General features: G+C 32.7%; 1 protein-coding gene across 1 annotated transcript; it reads left to right on the forward strand.

Moving 5' to 3' along the window:
• The first annotated feature begins 18,474 nt into the window (after positions 1-18,474).
• Positions 18,475-21,939, forward strand: LOC124845581 (BURP domain protein RD22-like). Its single transcript, XM_088107046.1, has 3 exons — positions 18,475-18,634; positions 18,820-18,925; positions 20,855-21,939. Exons 1-3 carry the CDS (start codon positions 18,599-18,601, stop codon positions 21,721-21,723), a joined length of 1,011 nt encoding a protein of 336 aa, XP_087963172.1. The 5' UTR covers positions 18,475-18,598; the 3' UTR covers positions 21,724-21,939.
• The last annotated feature ends 1,378 nt before the right edge of the window (positions 21,940-23,317 follow it).

Genomic DNA, 23,317 nt, shown 5'->3' on the forward strand with positions numbered 1-23,317 from the left:
AATATCTTTTGAGAGAGAGCTTATGTACATTCTTAATCTTTTCCTTTTTATTTTGGTAAATTTGGAATATATGTATAATTTTAATGGATAACTATATAGATATTTTATATTTCTTTAATTTTAATTGTTCTATTTTATTGATTCTTTTATAATATTTATATTATTTAAATGGGATATTATAATTATTATATTTTTTTTGTTAAATATTAGTAACAAATTATATAAAATTGTACTCCATTATAAAAATGATTATCAAAATATTGTATTTCACTTTTGTTGAAGTTTATTAGAGTTAAATCTATTTTAACAGGAGAAAAAATAAGTGTGAATACAGAAAAATTATTCTCATTAATTATATATGAGAATGTTCTCTTTAGGTATAAATTTTATAACATTAAATATGAGTTGTACTGAATTAATCAGATTAAGTTTGGATTCGATTTAACCCACCAACGTTCGAGCCTAATAATAATTATGTGTGGATATGAATCTACAACCATACATGCAATATGCAAGGAAAATGTACCCTCAAATTTAGATCTAACTCGTAAATATAGAAAATGAAGACCCTTTTTAAATAAAAGTGAATAAAATAGTTCCTCTTAGTCAACCATGAGTACCGAAAGTGCTGATAAAGAAAAGAAAAGGTAGAAAAAATATTGGAAAGTATGAATGTTGGTATGAAATGGTGGAGTTAAAGTTTACTTGAAAACTTTGAATTTAGCATGTGGTTGGTTTTGAAAATGGAGTCAAGAAGACACGAAAGAGAATAGAAAACACTTTATTTTCTCTTTTTTTAGTGTTTCAAAAGAAAAATAATAATTTAAGACATAAATTGTTTATACTCATTTGTCACTAATTGTTTTTTTTTGAAAAATATAAAAGTTTATATGATCAATCTTTGTATTATATTAAATGAATATGAATATAAAAAAGTGTGTCATGATATTATTATTTATTTTTAAATATTATTTTCAAGATTACCTTTTACATAATAGTATATCGAGTATATTTTTACATTCATGTGATACATAGTATAAGGATATGATTATAAAAAAATAAATTTTTATATTATTTAAAAAAATAAGAAAATAAAAAATAAGAAAAGACAATATCAAATAAATATAAAAAATTTATCTGTGTCAAAGTTTATTTTTATAGTATAAAAAATGTTGCCTTCAAGATTACTTTTTACATAAATATAAAATGATATACTTTTACATTCATTTGACATATAGTACAAAGATGTCATATAAAAAAATAATGAATTTTTATATTATTTTAAGAAAAAAGAAAACAAAAAATAAAAAAGATAGTATAATAAATGTAAAAAGATTTATCTATGCAAAGTTTATTTTTATAGTATATTTCTTGAACCAAATGAAATGATGGTGAAAGAGATGACATTAATATGTCATAATCATGTGTTAATTACATGGTAAGAGAAAGAAACGCATTGTTGATATGAAGAAGAGAACATATATATATATATATATATGTATATTAATTAGAAGGTGGTTGATTAGCCATTATCAAATATATGATCGTATCAAGATATTGGTGTTTTCGTAGCCACGTAACTCACTACTTCTCCACCAAACTTAACCTTAATTACACGACAACCAACTTATCCCCACCTTAATTACTTTGTTATTTTAGTATTGTTAATAATTACTATTAAAAGAGTATTTTAGTAAACTTTATATTATTTTTCCTTTATCATTTGGTTAAGGTTGCCAATATATATTTGACGACCCTTTCGGCTGCTTTTATTTTCTATCGCTTTCACATTTGGCGTTGCAGCTTGATGTTTGCCGGCCTAACCACATAAATTAAAAAAAAAAAAATCATCTTTTTAGTTTTCAATTTATTTATTCCACAAAAATAGTGATTTATCACGAATACAACATTTAAAAAAAAACTTAAAAATTAGTGATTTAGGTTAGAATTATAGGATGAATATATCTCAATAAATTGATTTAAATTTAGTTTTAATCTTTTTGAAAATCACTTGTATATTAAACTGTTTCAAATAAATTTATCAACTTTTAAAGATTTAACAAATAAATAATAAAGATGATAAAATAAGATATATAAGATTTTATATTGATTCAACTCTAATAAATCTACTCTTCTTAAAAAAATCTTAATTGAAAGAAATGTCAAAATTATAAATTTATAAGATCTTCTATATAATATAAATCTTTAACCATTGATTTTTTAAGGTGAGACTATACATACTCACAAAAAACTTTACATAATAGTAATGAGAATTTATAAAAGAAAGTGAAATAAGCTAATATACCTCTAATAAAATTTTTACAGAAAAAAATAAAAAACTTTTACTTTTTAGCTACTTCCATTCATTAGTTTTGATTTCAATTGATGTTCTTCCTCTCCAACAAATGTTCGAAGGTTGTTCTTTCTTTACATATGAATATATTTCGTGCTTTTTGAAAAGAAACCAAATTCATTTATATAATAAAAACATAATATTGACTATGACACCCGAGCACTGACGAGGGCGGGGAGTGATCGCTGGTGCAAGAGGCACGAAGTGCAAGGGGCACAAACAAGGAGCGACTCCTGACAGGCTTCTAGTGGAAGGGACACATGGATGAATCGAACATACACCGAAATGAGAGGGATCTAGAGACTGTATAGATATGAGACTATACAATTGAAGGATAGCTTAAAAGGGATTGATTTGGCTACTCATATCACCAAAATACATTTGTTTTTCGGTAGTCTAACCCATAAGAACTTCATGGTTAAGCGTGCTTAGCCTGAAGTAATTTAGGGCTTAGCCTTCTAGTTACACTGACAATTTTAATCCATTAAAAAAATAACTTAATAAATTAAAAGAGAGAGTTAACTTCCTGATTTGCAATTTTAATAAATTTAACAATATTGATAATTTTAATCAATTAAAAAAATAGGTTAATAAATTAAAACATGATTTATTGATTTGAATATTTAACAATCAGAATACATGCATTTTAACAGTTAAGAAACTTTTAAACATCATAAAAAACAAATTAATCAGGAGCATCACGAAAAATGTTTAGCTCCTTCGGTTATACTATATAAGTAAATAAAAACACATTTTATTAAGAAAAGAATCTATATTAAAATAAATCGTAAAATAAAATTTATATTTATATTTATAAATATATAATATTAATAAAATAATAAATAAAAATCTTTAATCATATTAACATATAAACAATATTGTATGATAATAAATAATTAAATAAATAAACGCAACTTGGAAAATAGGATAAACTAGTTCCCACCATTTTGTTCTATGACAAATTATATAGGTTGGATCTAAATGAATTTACAAATTTAAATGTTTAGTTTACAATACACTTATTTACATCATTTTACATATTAGACTATGTTTGCATATAATAACTAAAATATAATTGTCCGTCATGGGTTATATATTGAGTTGTATTTGTCTTTTTTTAATAGAAAGTGTATAACAAAAATATTGTCTATATATTTTAAAAAACATGTTAGAAAATATAAATAGTTATAGCCAACAATTATTAAAACATTAGATCATATTTTTTTTTTAAATTTTGGATAGGGTAGTTTACACCATATATTTAAGGTTTTGGATAAAACTTCATTAATAATTTGATTCTATATTTAGACTTATAATTTAATTTAGTTTTATACAATTTTTACTCACTTGATTTTAATATTTTTTATTTTATTAAGTCTCATTATTAGTTAAATAGAATCAATAGGTGAGTGTTCTTGGAAATTAAATTGTGGTGTTTGAATTATTATATTTTAAATTATAAATAATTATATTCTGATTACCAATTATAGTTTTTAAACACTTCAAATTTGGTTATTATATGTTCTTTTTAACCTTTGTTTACAACATTTATTTTTTTTATCGACAAGTTGCATGATTTTGTCAAAATTATTTTTCTACTTTGATGTGTCTAGTCAGAACGAAACGATGAGGCTGACATAGAGAAAATGAGCAAAATATTTTTCCTACAAAACCAATAGTTTTAATAATATTCACAAGGTAGGCAATGGAGGTTTTGGCTACAATGTATAATCCAAATCAAGAACTTTTTAATTCATTTTGGTTCATGTTTTTTTTCAAGTTCGATTCAAACACAGTTCTCTCTTCCAAATTAATGGTTGGATGCAATGACTTAATGTTTTTATAGTATTTGGTTTTTTCCCTTTTGTGAAAATTCTAAAAAATAAGAATGTCTATTGTATTTTATGTGTTTGTGAATAGTGAAATTTGGATGATGGTGTGACGAAGGAAAAACAAGGAAATAAAGACATAAATAAAACTTAGAAAAAAATAAAAAACTAAAAAATAAAATAAAAAATAAAATACTCACACCCAACAAACAAGGTCACTTTAATAGAAAATTCGATATTGTATGATTTTAAACAAAATTAAAACATAATTAAGTAAAAAATATAAAAAATAATTAAATATTTATCATTAATATTAGAATCAAAATACTAATTAAAAAATTATCAATTTAAGTTCTTAAATAATTTATTTAAAGTTTTGAAGTAGTTTTAGGCACTCAATAATTATTGTTTATTTGGTTTAAAAAACACACTTTTTTTTAAAATAAAAGAAAGCGTGAAGAAAAAAAAAAGGTTATTTGGGTAGCATGAAGTAGTATGAAAATATTTACTTGTATGTGTTATCTTTTATGTTTGTTGTGAACGAAAACTACTATTTAAAATATATTTATAAATATTTTAAAGCATACAGATATTTATAGATTTTTACAAATATTTTAAAATTTTTTTTATAAATTTTAAAATAAAATTATAAAACAAAATATAAAATATAATATAAACTAAAATTTAACTTTAATTAAATTTAATATAATAATGTGGCATTCCAAATATATAATAATCACAATCATATAACTTAGGCGTCCACATTCCACTAAAGAGAACCGTCAGAGTAGATTAGTAGTTCAGTAGCTGATACTACAGTCAAAATAACACCAACTTAAAACTTAAACAGTTTAGAGTACTTCAAAATAACATCAACTTAAATTTAGAAATCCTAAAAATACTATACTGCATCATCGACATCCTCCAACTCTTGCTCCAAGGGAACCTCCTTAACAACATCTGCTCTCATCCAAGTGGAATATCATCACAAAGGAAAACATACACAAGCAGCACACAACAAAGAAGCAAGGGTGAGCTAGATAAACAAGCAGTAATCATATAGTTCAATCAATAAATATCATCGTGCTTACCTACATATAAAGAACAATCAAGGCATACCACTTTAAACCATGACTCAACCACTCACACGACTCATCCAGATTGGTATAACTATCGAACTATTGGTCGTCTTTGCACTTGCGTAGTTCAGCTGGCACTCCCCAACACTATGCAATATAATATATCATACGTTTCATATGTTAATATAATATATATATATATATATATATATATATATATATATATATATATATATATATGTATATATATCATGGTTCTTATTTGGTAAACTACTTGTCTAATTTTCATCATAGTAGAGATCTTACTTTCCCCCAATTGGTCATCGGAGAGGGTTCAGATGTCTGAACGCATCAGACTCACCTTCGGCGCTAGCACATCTGACTAGTCACAAAGTACTGGACCAGACCATGGCTGCTCTATGATCAGGGATGTGCCAACTCAGTTTTTTAAGTCTCCTCTATCCTACCAACAAAGAAAGACTTTTAACAAGTTATGATTTAATTATCTAAGTTATTAAAACTGTCCTACAGTGTTCCAAACATCAAATACCCAATTATATATATATCACCCTTCCCCTCACACTAACCTTAAACAGTACCTGCCCATATACATGCTATTACAGAACCCTTACTCCCAAACCCTCCACCCAGAACAATTTCAACCAAAACAGATTAATTTCAACATAGACACTTACAAACATAATTGCCACATGTACCAGTTCGAACACCAAAGCATAAATTATTTAAGCACAATTCCACAATCTCAGTTATAATTATCCAATAAAAATTAATATCGTAGAACATCTTCACAAGAACACACCAGTTCAACATTCAACCTGCATATATTTGTATAAAATAAATTCATACAAAAATAATTAGCTCCCTTTACCTGGAAAACTTCACAGTTTACTTGACAGGATGATCTAAATAGTGCTCCTCACAACAAAATTCAAAGACACCCTATAAATCACCCAATGGTGATAGAATTAGCTTTTTAGGCTAGAAATTACCACAAATTTGAAGTGGAACACTTCTAGTGACATGCATTCAGTAAAATAGCAATGCCCTAGGTGCTAGAAACGATAGAGAAAAGGAGAAAGTAACTTACCGGTTGGAACAAGAACGTGTTCGGTCCGTTACGGAGCCCTTGACGCGGTGAACGTTTGAGCACCTCCTATTCAAAAATTGAACGGTTGAATAGGGTGGTATTTTAGAGAGAAGGCATAGCAATATTTAGAAGATGAGTTTTTAGAGAGAGAAGGAAAAAGTTGGCAGAGTGGAAAGCTGACTTAGGAAAAAGACTCTGCTAAGTTCATGTGTCTTTGATCTGATGGGCCTGAATGCCCCACATAAGGTCCAAAGGCCCCTTTATTAATTTTACATGCCCTTACAAATAACATATAAATTGATTTTAATTTTAATTAAATTCAACTTAATAAAATATAAATTAATTTTAATTTTAATTAAATTAAATTTAATAAAACATAAAATAAATTTAATTAAATTAAATTTAATAAAATATAAAATAATTTTAATTTTAATTAAATTAAATTTAATAAAATATAAATTAAATTTTGTATTTTAATTTTTTGATAATGAATATCCATAAATACGCATATATTCCACGTTTATAAATATTAAAATGTTAATTATTCATTAATAATAAATATTCATAAATATTAATTATTCATTATAAATCATATATATATATATATATATATATATATATATATATATATATATATATATATATATATGTTTCAGTGTACATTTGTCCGGTGTGTCTTTATTGCTCCTGGTTGTCTGGGACGCTTGCTCTTCTCCAATTGTTGTTGTTCATACTCGCCAAAGGAGGGGGAGGTACATGCAAAGATACTCCGACGCTCAAGTCAGATGTGAATTATGGAGCCTCAGCTCTCAAGAGAGTGATCATGATACTGTCTAGGGTCTCTAGAGCATAAAGAGAACGTACCTGGACTTTTGCCCTGTCATTGTATTTATAAGTCAAATAAAAATAACCACCTTACCTAAAAATGTGGTTAGTTACTTAACCGTCTAAGATATTTTATGTAAATATCTTACTACATAACATGCCCCCAAGTCCGAGTTAACCGTTCTGTTTTATGGACGCGGTAACAATAGGACTTATGGGTTTGAGGGAGGCTGTGCTTCTGGTTGTCGCTCCTGTGTGGACTGAACGTTTTAAACCAAGGATGACCGAGCAGTTGAGTGTGATGGGCCAAAAAGAGGCGGATACGAACGACAAAAAGCTGGAACGACCGAGGCCAAACGTGAGGATATGTATGGCCGAGCGGTAGAAGCCGAGTGACATGTGAGGCCGAGTGGTTGAGACCGAAGGGAGGACGGACGACTGACTGTGTGAACGTTCGTTGACATTGATGGTCGAGCGTTGAGGCCGAGCGACCGGCTTTGTGAACGTTCGTTGACATTGATGATGGAGCGTTGAGGCCGAACGACCGACTTATTAAACGCTCGTTCATAGAGATTGTCGAGCGGTCGAAACCTAAAGGTTGAACACCTTTAAGGCCGAACGGCCGACAGCTTGGACGCTCGTACACAGGGATTGTCGAGCGTTTGAATCCAAAGGGCGAGGCCGAGCGGTCGACTGTTTGAACGCTCGTACTCATTGATCGTCGAGCGTTCGAATCCGGAGGGCGAGGCCGAGTGGTCGACTGTTTGAATGCTCGTACTCATTGATCGTCGAGCGTTCGAATCCGGAGGGCGAGGTCGAGTGGTAGACTCTTTGAACGCTCGTACTCATTGATTGTCGAGCGTTCAAATTCAGAGGGCGAGGCCGAGTGGTCGACTCTTTGAACGCTCGTACTCATTGATTGTCGAGCGTTCGAATTCAGAGGGCGAGGCCGAGTGGTCGACTCTTTGAACGCTCGTACTCATTGATTGTCGAGCGTTCGAATCCAGAGGGCGAGGCCGAGCGGTCGACTGCTTGAACGCTCGTACTCATTGATTGTCGAGCGTTGAGGCCGAACGACTTTGTGAACGTTCGTTGACCTTGATGGTCGTGCAGATGAAACTAAATGACGAACGCTGTCGATGTCGGACGACAGAATGTTTGAAAATTTGATGTTCTTGGGCGAACATAAGCTAGGTTAGGGGATGGTTCCCTAGGTTTGATGGTCTGGGTGTTCTAGGGCGAACATCTACCAGCGGGAGTGTATCCCTTTTTTCAATGCATCTGGGTGTTCTAGGGCGAACATCTACCAGCGGGAGTGTATCCCTTTATTCAATGCACCTGGGTGTTCTAGGGCGAACAGTTACCCATGGGAGTGTATCCCGAATGTATTGGGTGTTGGGTGTTCTTGGGCGAACAGTTACCCATGGGAGTGTATCCCGAATGTATTGGGTGTTCTTGGGCGAACAGTTACCCATGGGAGTGTATCCCGAATGTATTGGGTGTTGTTGGGCGAACAGTTACCCATGGGAGTGTATCCCGAATGTATTGGGTGTTCTTGGGCGAACAGTTACCCATGGGAGTGTATCCCGTAGAACGCTCGTGGACATGGTTTGTCGAGCGGTTGATGTTCTGGGTGTTCTTGGGCGAACAACTACCAGAGGGAGTGTATTCTGTAGAACGCTCGGTTTTCTGTTGACCGTCTACTGTGATCTGCATAAGATATACAATATGTAAAAATATAGAGCGTTTAAAACCTGGCGGTCGAACGTCAATAGGATCGCATGGTAGAGCGGTCGTTTCGATAGATGGTCGAGCCATAGAGGCCGAGTGGTCGAACGTCAGGGAGGCTGAGTGTTGAACGCTTTAGGTCGATCGTTCGTGAAAAACGAACGCTGGGATGCTTGAGACGCAAATCGCCCAACGACTGAGGCGAAAGAGTGGAGGCCAGACGACCGAACGTCATTGAGACCTACACGTTGAACTGAGGGAAGCGGACGAACGATGTTTGAACAAATGAGACCGATTGGACGTTCGGGAGGCCGGATCGTTGATTGCCGGGGAGGTCGGATGGCTAATGGCCAGGGAGGCCGAAGTGTCGAATGGTTAAGGCCAGGTGCCGAACGTCAGGAGGCTTATCATGAGTATGGCTGAATGTTGGAGCGCTCGTGTTGGTTTATTGTCGAGCAGTAGAGACCGAGCGACATGTGAGGTCGAAAGTGAGGAATGTGTGAACGCTCGACATATAGGTTGTCGAGCGGCCGAGTGGCACATGAGGCCTAGCGCTAGGGACCGAACGGTAATGACGAGCGAAGTGCCGAACGCTCTAGACCGAACGGCCGCGAGAACGAGTGCTCGAACGTGTGAGACGCTATTGGCCGAACGCTTTAGGCCGAACGGCCGTGAAAACAAATGCTGGAATTGCTTGAGACGCAAATGGCCGAACGATCGAGGCAAAAGGTTGGAGGCCAAGGGGTCGAACGTCATTGAGGACGACTGGGCGAGCCTCATTTTAGTCGAATGGGCGAACGCTTGTGGATCTGAATGACCGAACGGCAAGGAGATGGTCGACCTGGAAATTGTCGAACGACAATGAGGAAGGCTTTGTCGATCGGTCATTGGCGACACTCGGTCTTGCTGTCGACCAAGATGGACGACCTTGGAGGGACGTGGTGTCCATGTGTCGGACTTATCAAGGTGGACGACCTTGGAGAGTGGCGCGTCTTTGATGGTCGACCTTTCAATGGTCGAACGGTGGATTGCCAGGGAGGCCGAATTGTTGAACATCAGTGTGGTCGAACGCTGGAACGTTCGTGACGATGGATGGTCGAGCGTCATTGATGCCGAAAGGCAGAACGTTTGGCGAGGATGATTGCTGGACGCTTGAAGCCGAACGTCAATGATGAGCCAACATGTGTATGGCCGAATGGTGGACGCTTGAGACCACATAAAACATCGCAATTGAAGCAGAAGGGATGAGCACAAGTGACCGAACGTCCGTGAGACTTAATGGCCGAACGACGATTGAAGCCAAGAGGACGAACGTCATTGAGGCCAGATGGCTGAACATCAGTTGGGTCGAACGGTCGCGACGGTCGAATGCTTTAGGTCGAACGTCCCTAGGGCAGAATGCCGGACGTTTTAGGCCGAACGCTTGAGACGCGGATGGCTGAACGACTGAGGTAAAGGTGCCGAACGTCACAGATGCCGAGTTGTCAACCGGTCAAGGCCAGGTGACGAACGTCAGGATGTTTGAACGCTCGACACGTATGCTGTCGAGCTTGACATTGTCGAACGGTGATGAGGACGGTTTTGTCGATCGGTCATGGTCGACACTCGGTCTTGCTGTCGACCAAGGTGGACGACCTTGGAGTGGGTTGAATGGTTGATCGCCAGGGAGGTCGAACGGTGAGGTCGGATGACAAAAATATTTGTGAGGGCGAACGGCGAGAGTTTCGGTCGTCCGTCCTCGCTGTCGTTCGTTCAAACAAGCGTACGACCGGTTAAGGACGACCGTACGTTGTCGATCACCAGTGGTCGACTAAGTGGACGATCGATCGAGGTGTTGTCGTATCAGTGGTCGACAAAATGTACGATCGGTCGAGGACGACCGTCTGCTGTCTATCGCCAATGGTTGACAAAGTGGGCGATCCTGGAGGATCGTTGAGTTTATGTGTCGGACGGATCGGATGGTTCAGTATCTAATCCTTAAAAATAGGGTTCAGGCCAAGTTAGTTGGATGATGTGGAGGCAGAATCGAACGACGCGTGAATTGTGCGAGGGTTGCGGAAGATGTGGAGAATGGGTCTGACAAGACACCGAAAGGGCTTACCCTGGGTGGCAACCGTCTTCTTCCCGCTTCTCTGTAAAATCCTTTTCTGCCCCAAAAAAACCCTAGAATCAGCCACACTGCGGAACGGCCGATCAAGGTGATCGAAAACCATGGAGTCCCCAGGTTTGGGATGGACTGGCGGAAACGCAAACCTAGCCCTGGCTCGTGGCGCTGCGGATGGCGCGGAGGCGGAACCGGACGGCGAGGTGATCTTTCGTGTGGGAGTCCTTCGCGAAAACTGCGAGTTTGTTGCTGGCGAGCCTGCTCATGTGACTGGAATCGAGCTCCTGGCATTGGGTTGTGATTTGGGAATTTTAGGGTTTTCGGTTTGCGGATTTGGGGTTTGTGGAAATTGGGAAATTAGGGATTTCTGTTGTAATTGGATTTTCATTGATTGGAATTGTGATTTTGATCTTGTTTTGTTTTTGCGAGTAGAGATTGTGAAGCTCTCGAATTGGGGTTGGTGTTGATTGCGCGTTTTGGGACCTGAGGAGTGGCGCCAATGAAGGTGTTAGTGTGGACTGTCATGGCGTCGCGGTGATTGGCGAGAAAGGCTGAGACTGGACCGAACGGTGTCGCGTTTGTCACAGGTGTCGTGGATGACACAGAGGCTGGTATGTGATTGAGGACCCTGACGTGTCTACGAATTTTGGCGGTGCATCCAGTAATCAGGATGAACGGCAGGTTGAAGGTGTTTGATGGCGGGGTGAAGCTTCCCAAACAGCTATTATGGTTGTTCTCGGGGTTGAACCAATCTTGAAGCCAATGATTGGGGAGGTTCAAGGCCTCCGGTTGTGGAATAGGATAATGGGAGAATGTTGCTGATGAGGAATCGCATGGTACTGACGAGGTGGTCGCGGTGGAGTCAATGGCTCACGGAGGAGAATCCTAGCGATGATGCGGCAGCTTCATCTTGTTGGAGTAGCCTTATCCGAAGCAGTAACTCAGCGAGGCCGAGGCTCCTTTTGTGGCTTCTTTGGGTTGGCACTGGGCCCCACGGTGGGCGCCAAAATGTTTCGGTGTACATTTGTCCGGTGTGTCTTTATTGCTCCTGGTTGTCTGGGACGCTTGCTCTTCTCCAATTGTTGTTGTTCATACTCGCCAAAGGAGGGGGAGGTACCTGCAAAGATACTCCGACGCTCAAGTCAGATGTGAATTATGGAGCCTCAGCTCTCAAGAGAGTGATCATGATACTGTCTAGGGTCTCTAGAGCATAAACAGAACGTACCTGGACTCTTGCCCTGTCATTGTATTTATAAGTCAAATAAAAATAACCACCTTACCTAAAAATGTGGTTAGTTACTTAACCGTCTAAGATATTTTATGTAAATATCTTACTACATAACAATATATATATTCTTTTTTTTTCATTTTTATCTCAAGATGAAATTTGTCTGAAAAAATTATATTTTCCTTCTTTCTCATTGTACAACTTTATCTTTTATATCACTTAAATCAAATAATAGTTTTTAACTGTAATATTTATTTACTACCATTATTTTCTATTTAAATATAATGAGTTTCTCCTAAGCAACTTATAAAACAGCAGTTTTAAAAACAATTAAAATAAACCAAAAATAGTTTCAAATCGTTTGTATAAACCCACAATTTAGTACATTCATTTTATGTCATCGATTCAACAGTAATCAAAATATTTTATTTACTTAATTTAAACACATAATCCATTAATGAACGAAGACCGACTCCATCAAACACCTATATATAGGTAAACATAAGACTATAAAAAAGGGACCAAAACACAAAGAATTGCTCATAAATAGGCCAACTTGACACAAAATCTAGTCAATAACTGGGTACATAGGAAGACAGGGCTATTGCAAGAGATTTATTTATTTTAAACGAATTATTATAATATATATATTTTTTCTTCTTTCTTTTTGGTAACTTTTTTAAAAAGAAACACTTATGAATTGGTTGGAATTACTAAACTATAAAATTAATAATGAATAGTTTTATCAAATAATAGTAATGTTTTAAATTATATTGTGGTCCATTACTTTTTTTATGATCAGTTTTTACTGAACAGCACAAACAATTAGTTTTAATAAAAAATAAATATATTTTCTATCTAGAAAATCCAAATTCTAAGAATCCATCTATAAAGTATGGAAGTCTAGTTTCTTTCAATGTATTTAATCAATTATATTGTTACACGCACATTTACTAACTATGTAGCCATCACAAATTGACACATAACCTCCATTGTTCCTCTATTAAATTTCGGTGCAGTTGTTTGTTATCTGATATATCTTAATACTATCATTTAAAGTCAACACAATCCAATCACGTGTTTCAATATGTGGCATCGGATCAAATTTAAATACTTTTTACTTTCAAAAAATATATTTAAAAAAAATGTATACTGATTAATAAATATTTTATCGACATAAATTTAGTAAAAACACTTCCAACTTTTCCTAATTATTTTTATGCTTTTTCATTATAAATAGTTTTATATTACTTCTCTTAACTATATGTAAGCATATAGCTGGAAAAATAGTTTTAAAAACTAAAAGAAAAACATTGCCTTGAGATGAATATAGTAAGTTTTCTTAATTGTTACTACAATTAATCATCTTGAAAGACATAAATTTTGAAGCGTATAATTTCAAGAATGACATTACCATAGAAAAAAAATTCACGCTCGTGATATCTGCGGATAAAATCCGCGACGGATAATTGGTACCCGCAGATATTTACTATCCGCGGATTGCGGTTAGCGGATTTTTTAATACCCGTTTATAAACAGGTCGGATGTAGATAGTATATTATCCGTATCCGCGGATATGCGCTACCGCAAAAAAATAAAAAAAAAATTTAATTTATATTTTATTAAGTTAAATTTAATTAAAATTAACATTAATTTATATTTTATACGGTTAAATATAATTAAAATTAAATATAATTAATATTAAATTTTAATTAATATTTAATTTAATATATATTATATTTTATATATTTTTTGTAACATCCCAAAAATACAACATAAAACCATATCTAGAATATCCACATATTAACAATATTACAGTTCAATTCTGAGGTTAAGAATTACAGTTCTAGCCGAACGACCTTATCAAAATACTACAAAATTTAAACTTTAAAATTCTACCACCTAGACCGAACGGTTTCCAAAATCACCTATACCGAACGGTTCTACAGAACATAATTAGCAATAATAACCAAGGTTCGGCCTTCACTTCCACTTCTACTAGAGCTTCTTCCAGCAACTATTCTCCTTCTTCTCACATCCACAGGATGATCATTGCAACAGGACAATACGACCGAATGGGCAAAACAGACCAGACAGGAAAAGTACAGGGTAAGCTTATGTAATTTAATTAATTCTATAAATCATGTATTTCACATAAATTTGATATACAATCAAATAATTAATCATGCAATCATCAAATCATACACTTCCAACCAAAATCATACGTCAAAGCATGCAATGACCGACCACTTTACTCTAACTGTCCGGACTGTATGAATTTTGTGTAGCTACGACGATTTTGCACCCGAGTAATGTAATAACTGAGATATCCTCAACAGCTGCCACCCAAGGTTAGTCCATTCCGCCCAAATTCACCTTATGGTCTAGGACCTCCTGCCATTCCCACACATGAATTACCCTTCTCTACGTGAGAACGAGTAATCACAAAATATTAGGATAAATGCCAACTAAGCTTTGTCCACATTCATACTTTACCATTCCAATACCATTCATGAGATATTCCTCCTTGGAATTCTCTTTTACATCCATACCATTCCATTCATATCACATTTCCATTATCATCATACTTTAACATTAATACATTCAAACTGAATTAAGAAATACATAAACCATTCCCAAAATGAGACCGAACGAACCATCACCTTTAAACTCATCTAACAGCACACTTAGTGTAAGACCGAGCGGTCTTCCACTTATACACAGAACAGGACAGAACGATCCATGCAAAATAAGGCTCATAACCAACCGAACACTCTTAATATTATTTGGACGTTTACTTGTAACTCAACAATTACTACAAAACAATATTTCACTGGACAAAAATCCTAAGAAGGTAACAAATACTAAAGAATACATATGATTTTATACTTAACTGAAATTATAATCACTTTTGATGGAACCAAGAACTTAAACCGAACCCTACAAGCTTTCACCGAACACTACTAACTTGGACCGAACGTTTTGGAGTTTAAACGAACACTCTTAATACCTAATGCAATTATATTAAAGAATATTATAAGACCGAGTAATTGGTCTATGACCGAGTACTACTGAGACCGAGTACCAGGTATATGACCTAGCACTACCGAACGCTCTAGCAAATATAATTATACAAGGCCGACCACGGAAACAACCTAACCTCTATTCACATACTGAAGACGACTATAAATGTTGATTACTTAACTCATTTGAATGTTCTGACTAAGCTGATAACTAAGTAGAAATAGAAAACTAAACATAACTAATTATTTAGTGTGTTGACCTACCAATAGGAGACTGAAAGGTCATTAATTGAAAGTCTCTTTAGAAGGAGAATCCAGTTAAGACCGAACACAACAAAGGAAAACCGAACAGTCACGAATGACTCTCGGTTATAGTTTACATAATTATGCAGATTATTACAGAATCACTCTCATACTATATTCCCATCCATTTCATAGCTTTCATCAATCATCAACACTTCCAAACAAACATGCAATATTTCAACATCAACCAAATCCTCAAATATAACAACATTCCAGTAAGTAACCAATCATCAAACGAGAATCTTAATTAAATTATAAGCTTCCCTTACCTCTAACGTAGTCGAACTCTCAATGATACAAGATATTGCTCACCACTACCACAAACCTTAGCGTTCTACAATCACGCTTCAAAAAACTAAACCAAACAGAAGACCAAGATTACTCAGAATAAGATGATCCACTCATGCAACCAGAAATCTGGGTTTGCATGTGAAAAAAACGAAAGTTCTAAGGAGAAAGTAACTCACAGGTTTGAAACCACAGCTTGATCGGTTTAAACGAAAGCCCTTGACGTCGGGAGAGTTCAAACGGTGCCTGAGTGGTGATCGAAAGAAGAAACTGATGAGAATCCTTAGAGAGAAGGTGGAGATGGTAGGGAGAAGGAGGAGATTCAGAAGGTTGAATATGAAGGGTGCATGCAGAAAAGTGGCACGAAGTTTGAAATTTTGCCTTAAATACTACCATCACTAAAACTGATCGACCACTCAGCGCTGCACACTTGTCTTCCACTTTTTGAAAATTTGAACCCTTTCTCTTCCACTAACTAGGGTTTTTAATGAGTTCTGACACTTTTTGTAATTTTATTTAAGTTTTATTATAATATTTTATAAAAATATATTTTTTTAAATATTTGTGGGTATCTGCGCGTATCTATGGATATTCGCAAGTATTTTTTAAGCGGATATCCGTACGGATAGCGGGTCGGGTAGTGGGTGAATTTTCTTTTGTCGGATCAGATTATCCGACACATTGTCATTCCTAGACATTACCATTCTTGCTAAAAAGCTTGTTTTAAACTAAAATTAAAATTATAAATATGAGCATATAAGACATGCAAATTAAAATAAAATAAAATTACAAAATAGATGAGGTTTACAAAAAACAACGGTTGCATATATCAAGTTACAAAATAGGTACACATCACATTTATGGCGGTCTTTGTTGGTGTCTTCAATTTGCACCATTATTTGTTTATAGGGGGGCAAAAGATGTCTATCATAAAATTCAAACACACGTGACATCGAGTAAATTAATAGATAATTTTCTAAAAATTTCAGCACTATAAAAGAAATATCAAAGTTTTCAGATTTCATCTCATCAAATACTCAAAACTTCAGATTTCATTTTAGTTAATTACCAATTTATTTATAATAGTCACAAAAGTATCACATAATATATGCATTCAAATGAAAATAAAAGAGACCGGAACAATTTGTAAACGATTAAATATATTTAGTCTCTAGATTTGAATTCTTTAAATTTTAAAAATAAATTAATATAACCTTTTTAACTTATTAACGCTTATTTTTTTTAGTTTATTAAAAGATATTTTAGATTCAAATTTAAGTTAAAATATATCAAAATAATTTAAACAACTTAAACATCATCTTATAATTTGTTTAATATGTAAAAAAAATTTAGAAAAATTATATTAAAATAACTATATTCATTAATTTTTAAAGTTAAATTTAAAAACTAAAATATATCAAAGTTTATATCTAAATTTAAAAATTAAAAATACATTTAACCCAATCATAAATATTAAAATCGTCCTAAAGTTATCATTTGTTTTTGGTGATCAAAATTTTTTATATATGATTTTTTTTTTTACTTGCATCTAATTAAAATAATTCATTGAATTCATGATGTATTCAACTTTGTACATACAAATATTTAATCTACGTGAAATCAAATCATGTACAATGAAAATAAGTAGAACTATAAGTATTGAGTTAAAACTCAACATTTATAGAAATGTTTTAAAAAATAAATAGAGAAAATGCAGAAATAAAAAGAGAAGTTATTATGATTCAGTTGTAATTAACTTTTCAACTTGTGTTAGAAAATAACATACCACCCAAACGTTGTAAAGGATACAATTAATGAAAACTTCTTTTTTTGTTAAAACTTATTTATCTGAAGTAATTTCATACACCATAATCATCAAAACATACTACTAAAGATTTTCATATTAATTACACATATCCCTACGAAACACGAAACACCTTAGGAAATATACGTAATTAATATTCCACCAATAGGGTTACTTTTCTAAGAATGAACGATATCAAAACGTTTTTTTAAAACTTATTTATTTTAAGTAATTTCATAGACCATAACCAAAACATACTATTAAAGATATTGATATAGCTTAATTACACTTGTCCTTAATATTCCACTAATACTTATATATTAGCTGTATTTTAAAAAATTACAATCGGGAAAAAAGTAGTAAATACCACATTACTTCTGGCTCAGAGTAAAATCGACTTTTGATAATATTTCGTAAATTAATAAATTGTAAAAAGTTCCTCTATTAATTTTTTTCAAGCTAACTTTTTTTGTTGTTGTATGTATAAATATATTTTATCTTATGAAAAATTACTTATTTTTTATTTTATCTCGAAAAATACTTATAATATATCTTATTTGTATATAACATGATGAACTTATGTTAATTATAATTATACATAGTAGTATGATTAGGTCAAGTGTAACACAGAAAAAATTGAAAAGAGTCCTACAGGGTACCCATATTCTTCCATCTACTTCTTTAAAGACACGTTGTGACAGTCCACACCATGGAAGCAGGGGCAGTTGAAGTACATTAAATATTGCATGATAATGTTGGTGGTAAGTTCATATTTAAGGAACCCTTTCTAGAATCTTAATTAATTACTATAACTGTGTATTTATGCATATAAATATACTCTTAGCCAACCCTCTCCAAACAACACACTTCTCTCCATCTTTGCTTACATTCACCACAGTTTTTCTCTTTCAGATACCAAGCTCAACATGGAAAATCTCCTTCCCATTTTTGCTTTACTCAGTGTAAGCTTCAACATCCAAATATATATGTATATATATATATATAACTTCCTGCATATATTATATCAGCATCACTACTACTCTCTCTCTCCTTCTCTTTCTTTCTCTCTCTCTCTATATATGCATGTATCTATATGTTTAATTATGAAAACTTATGAGGTTATTTCTACATACACCATCACTTGCAGCTTGCTCTGGTGGCAACCCATGGTGCTTTGCCTCCTGAAGTTTACTGGAAGTCGGTGCTTCCCAATACACCAATTCCAAAAGCTGTCACTGATATTCTTCATCCTGGTTAGTTCATAATCTTCTCAGTAGCAATCTTACATATGCATTTTGAAACACTGTTACTCTTTAATATGTGCTACTATCTTTTTCATTGTCATTTATAAATATTAATGAAGAGATTAATAAAGGGATTGTGTAACTGCTAGATAACCCTTTTTTTTATATATACATTTATCTCTATTAATATAAACTATTTTATTAATCATTCTACCTTTTAAATTTCATAAATACTTTTTATAATTATTTCTTGAAAATATATTTTTATAAATTTAATAATGAAAATTATTTTAGTAATTTTTATTTATATCATAATCTGAAAGTGTTTCACCGTGTCTTTTACAATTATGGGCTGTAATTTATTCTGGGTCGTTATTACATTTGTACAAAACCTATGTGGGTCCTATGCATGTAAGTACGTATTATTAAATGCCACTTTTTCAGTCTTCTCATAACTTAGATTTCTCTGCACTCTTTACCAACATAATCTGCCCTCTTTTGTTTTTTCTGCCAGAATTAATTATATGAGTGATGATATATTTATACTCAATCTTTTACTCTACACCTACTCAAATCAATAAAATATATTTTTTTATTTTTAAAATATATAAATAGTTTAGAGGGATTGAATAAAAAATATAAAAGAATAATTTTTTTTATTAAGTATTTAATTGAAGTAGAAAATATTGGTTAAACTCAAACGTTTTGAAGAAATTCTTAAAATGTTCATGTCTGGAGGCAAGCATGTTTGGTTGAAAAGATATTTTTTTATAGAAAAAAAAATTAAGAGATTTATGACATGTTAATTAAGAGATTTTTTTTTCTAATAACATAGTATAAATCATAATTATAATTTCATAACTTCAAATAAACTTTAATGTATAGGTGTGTTAAAAAGTGGTACTCTATGTATAGCAATATTAAAAGACCATAATTTATCTTTCACTTTTTATTTTATTTTTCTATTATTTTTCACTTATTTGTTACATATGAATTTATTTTTTCCTGTTTTGTTTTGGTATCTATGTCTTTCTCTTTATATGTACAATTTTCAGTATATTTCTTTGAATAAGTATGATGGGAGTCAGAAAGTGGGTCAATCCATCAACTGAAGGTGAGATGGAAAATAAAACCAACTCTCCTTAAAGAAGGGTTGGTGAGTTGCACAAAAGTTGATAGTTTGACATACTAAAATTTGCTAAAAAAATTAAATGGAAAATTAAGATATTAAATAATATGATTCATTCTGAATATAACTCTTATTTTATATATATGAATCCAAATAACATCTACTTTCTTATATTAAACTATAATTAAAATAAAACTTATATGGTAAATAATGATACATTTTTAACTTTATTTATATTAATTGAGAAATTTTAATTTTTTACATTGACCATGGAACGTGTTAATGATATTTAGATTAGTATTTGGAAATGATTTTTTTTTCTGAATATAAACAGTTTTTTTTTGGTTATGTATAATTGGATAGTGAAACATATAATATAGATTATTAATTACGGATACAAAATTGTTGTGGTTTTAAAGTATAATTAAAAATGAAATAGAAAAAATAGTCTATTTACACTAAATAAAATATCTCATTATATATGGTTGTACATATAATATAATAAGTAATGAAAACACACCCATAACTATCTACTGCCTTAATTTTCACAATTATTAAATAACAAATTAAAAACATTAATTTTTGCGTAGAAAACTCCATAAAGTTGGTTACGGGGAGAAATCAGACTTAACAAGTACTGTCGAAACATGAAGTTATGCAGAAAGACAGTAGTAAAGTTATACAGAAAGAAAGTAACAACGTTATGCAGAAAGGAAGTAATGCGATTGCACAAGAATAAGTGGGTTGTAAATTGCAGAAACTGGTGTGGCTTGTGATAAACTAAGAACAGTGCATTCACGATTTTGCAGATTGGGTTGAAGAGAAAAGCACAGCAGTGAACGTTGGAAAGGGAGGGGTAAACGTGCACACAGGAAAGCGAGGCGGCACCAATGTCAACGTTGGAGGAAAAGGTGGAGGAGTTTCAGTGAATACAGGTCACAAGGGAAAGCCAGTGTATGTTACTGTTGGACCAAAATCGCCATTTCAATACATTTACGCTGCCACAGAGACCCAATTAAACGATGACACCACAGTGGCACTCTTCTTCAAGGAAAATGACTTGCATTATGGAAAAAAATTGAACCTGCACTTCACTGCAAGTTCCAACCAAGCCACCTTCTTGCCACGCCAAGTTGCAGATTCAATACCCTTTTCATCCAGCAAGGTGGACGATGTCTTCACCAAGTTTTCCATCAAACCCGAGTCAGAGGAGGCTAATGTCGTGAAGAACACTCTTAGTGAATGTGAAGATACCGGTATCAAGGGTGAGGAAAAGTACTGTGCCACTTCACTCGAGTCCATGGTTGATTTCAGCACTTCCAAGCTTGGAAAAAACCTTGTGGTTTTGTCCACAGAAGTGGACCAAGAAACGGGGTTGCAGCAATACACCATAGCACCCGGAGTGAAGAAGATATCAGGGGATAAAGCTGTTGTGTGCCACAAGCAGAATTACCCTTATGCTGTTTTTTACTGCCACAAAACTGAGACCACCAGAACTTACTCTGTGCCTTTGGAGGGTGCTAACGGGATCAGAGTTAAAGCTGTGGCTGTGTGCCACACTGACACATCGCAATGGAACCCCAAACATTTGGCCTTTCAAGTGCTCAAGGTTAAACCAGGAACTGTTCCTGTCTGCCACTTTCTTCCTGAGGATCATGTTGTTTGGGTTCAAAAGTAGATTTGCGTCGAAGTTCTTTTATCATCTTCCAGAATAACTAGTTTCAGTAGCATCTGCTACTTGCTCCATGCATGCATGTATTGTACTATGTAGTTTTCTTCATATGCATAATTTTCTCTTGTTTGTTTAGATACTTTAAGTGGCTTATGTATAAACTATGATGATGCACTGTGTGTTTTAATAGTGAATTGATATAGATGCCTTCTCTTACTGGTTGATCGTTGTTATTCAATTTCTTTTTCCAAAATTACTTTTAAAATGTTTGGTGATAAATTTATAGTTACCTAAAATATAACATATATAGTTCACTGAAAGATATCTTATTTGACTATTACGACAGGTCACTAAAACATACTTTGGCAAATACCTAAAATTACTTATTTTATTAGGAATTCCTATACATTTATAAATAAACTTGTTATTTATGTGTTTATTCATTATTATCTCCAATATTTAATAATTTTTATATTGACATAATTATTTATTAAATTAATTTTAGTATTTGCTGAATTATTTTTTAGTTTTTATGTAATTCAAACTAAAAAAGTATTTAATACTATAAATTGAAGTAATCAATATTTTATCACATGATGTTTCTGTGAAAAATTAAACTCAATAAATATTACAAAATATAAATTTAATGTAACAGTAGTTTTAAATAAGAAATAAAAAAATAATTTTTAAAAGAAAAAAAAAGTTGATTAATTAGACGTATCGTTTTCATTAAAACAGATAAACTTTTGTTATAAGCTTGCCTGTAAATAATTTTGTACTTCTCTTAATATGTGCATAAACAATGAAAGTTCAATTTGTTCCTCTCCTTTCTATCTAAGTTGAAGCTTATTAATCGATCACTATCGTTATCACATAGAAAGAAACCAGTAAAAACTAGTTTCTTGATATTATAATTTTGTATTCAATTGCATAGTTTAAAGTTGGATTTAACAACATAAAAAGAAGAAAGGAATAACAACAGTGGACGAACAATGTTTGTAGTTGAAGAGTGATATATGTCATTCTACTCTTTATTTATTAATCTAAAAAGAATTTTAAAGTTAATTATTATATTTATATATCATACTTTTATAACTTTTTAATAAAAAACATAGTGTAATTCAATTTTATTAAATTTGTTGCATTTTGTATGCATACATTTTCTATTTAATCTTTTAGTTTTATATTATCAAAGTTGCTTTATCCATCCATGCTCTTTTAACTACTTGTTTAGTCATTTTATTATATTTAATACTTGATTTTTTTATTTTTACCTTTTATTTCACAATAGAATTTACAATTTTATTTTATTATATTCAATCAGTTTTTCATATTTAATCATATATCACCTTTATACCTATGTAGTTCACCACCACATTGAATACATTACAATCATTCAATCATTCTAGAATTAACACCTATATTACACTCAATTTTTCATTAACATTTTCAACATTAGTTTTGTGTGCATTCAATTTTAGGTGTTCATTCAAATATTTCTAAAGCATCTTCATCTATTTATGGTTTTTGTTTTCAATTTAATTGAACATTTTAGAACTTGGTATTTTCATTCAGTTTTGTGATTTCTTTCAATTTCTTA

This window comes from Vigna umbellata, chromosome 2 (assembly GCF_029865625.1).
Source record: "Vigna umbellata cultivar VRB3 chromosome 2, Vumbellata_1.0, whole genome shotgun sequence".
Taxonomy (NCBI): Eukaryota; Viridiplantae; Streptophyta; class Magnoliopsida; order Fabales; family Fabaceae; genus Vigna; species Vigna umbellata.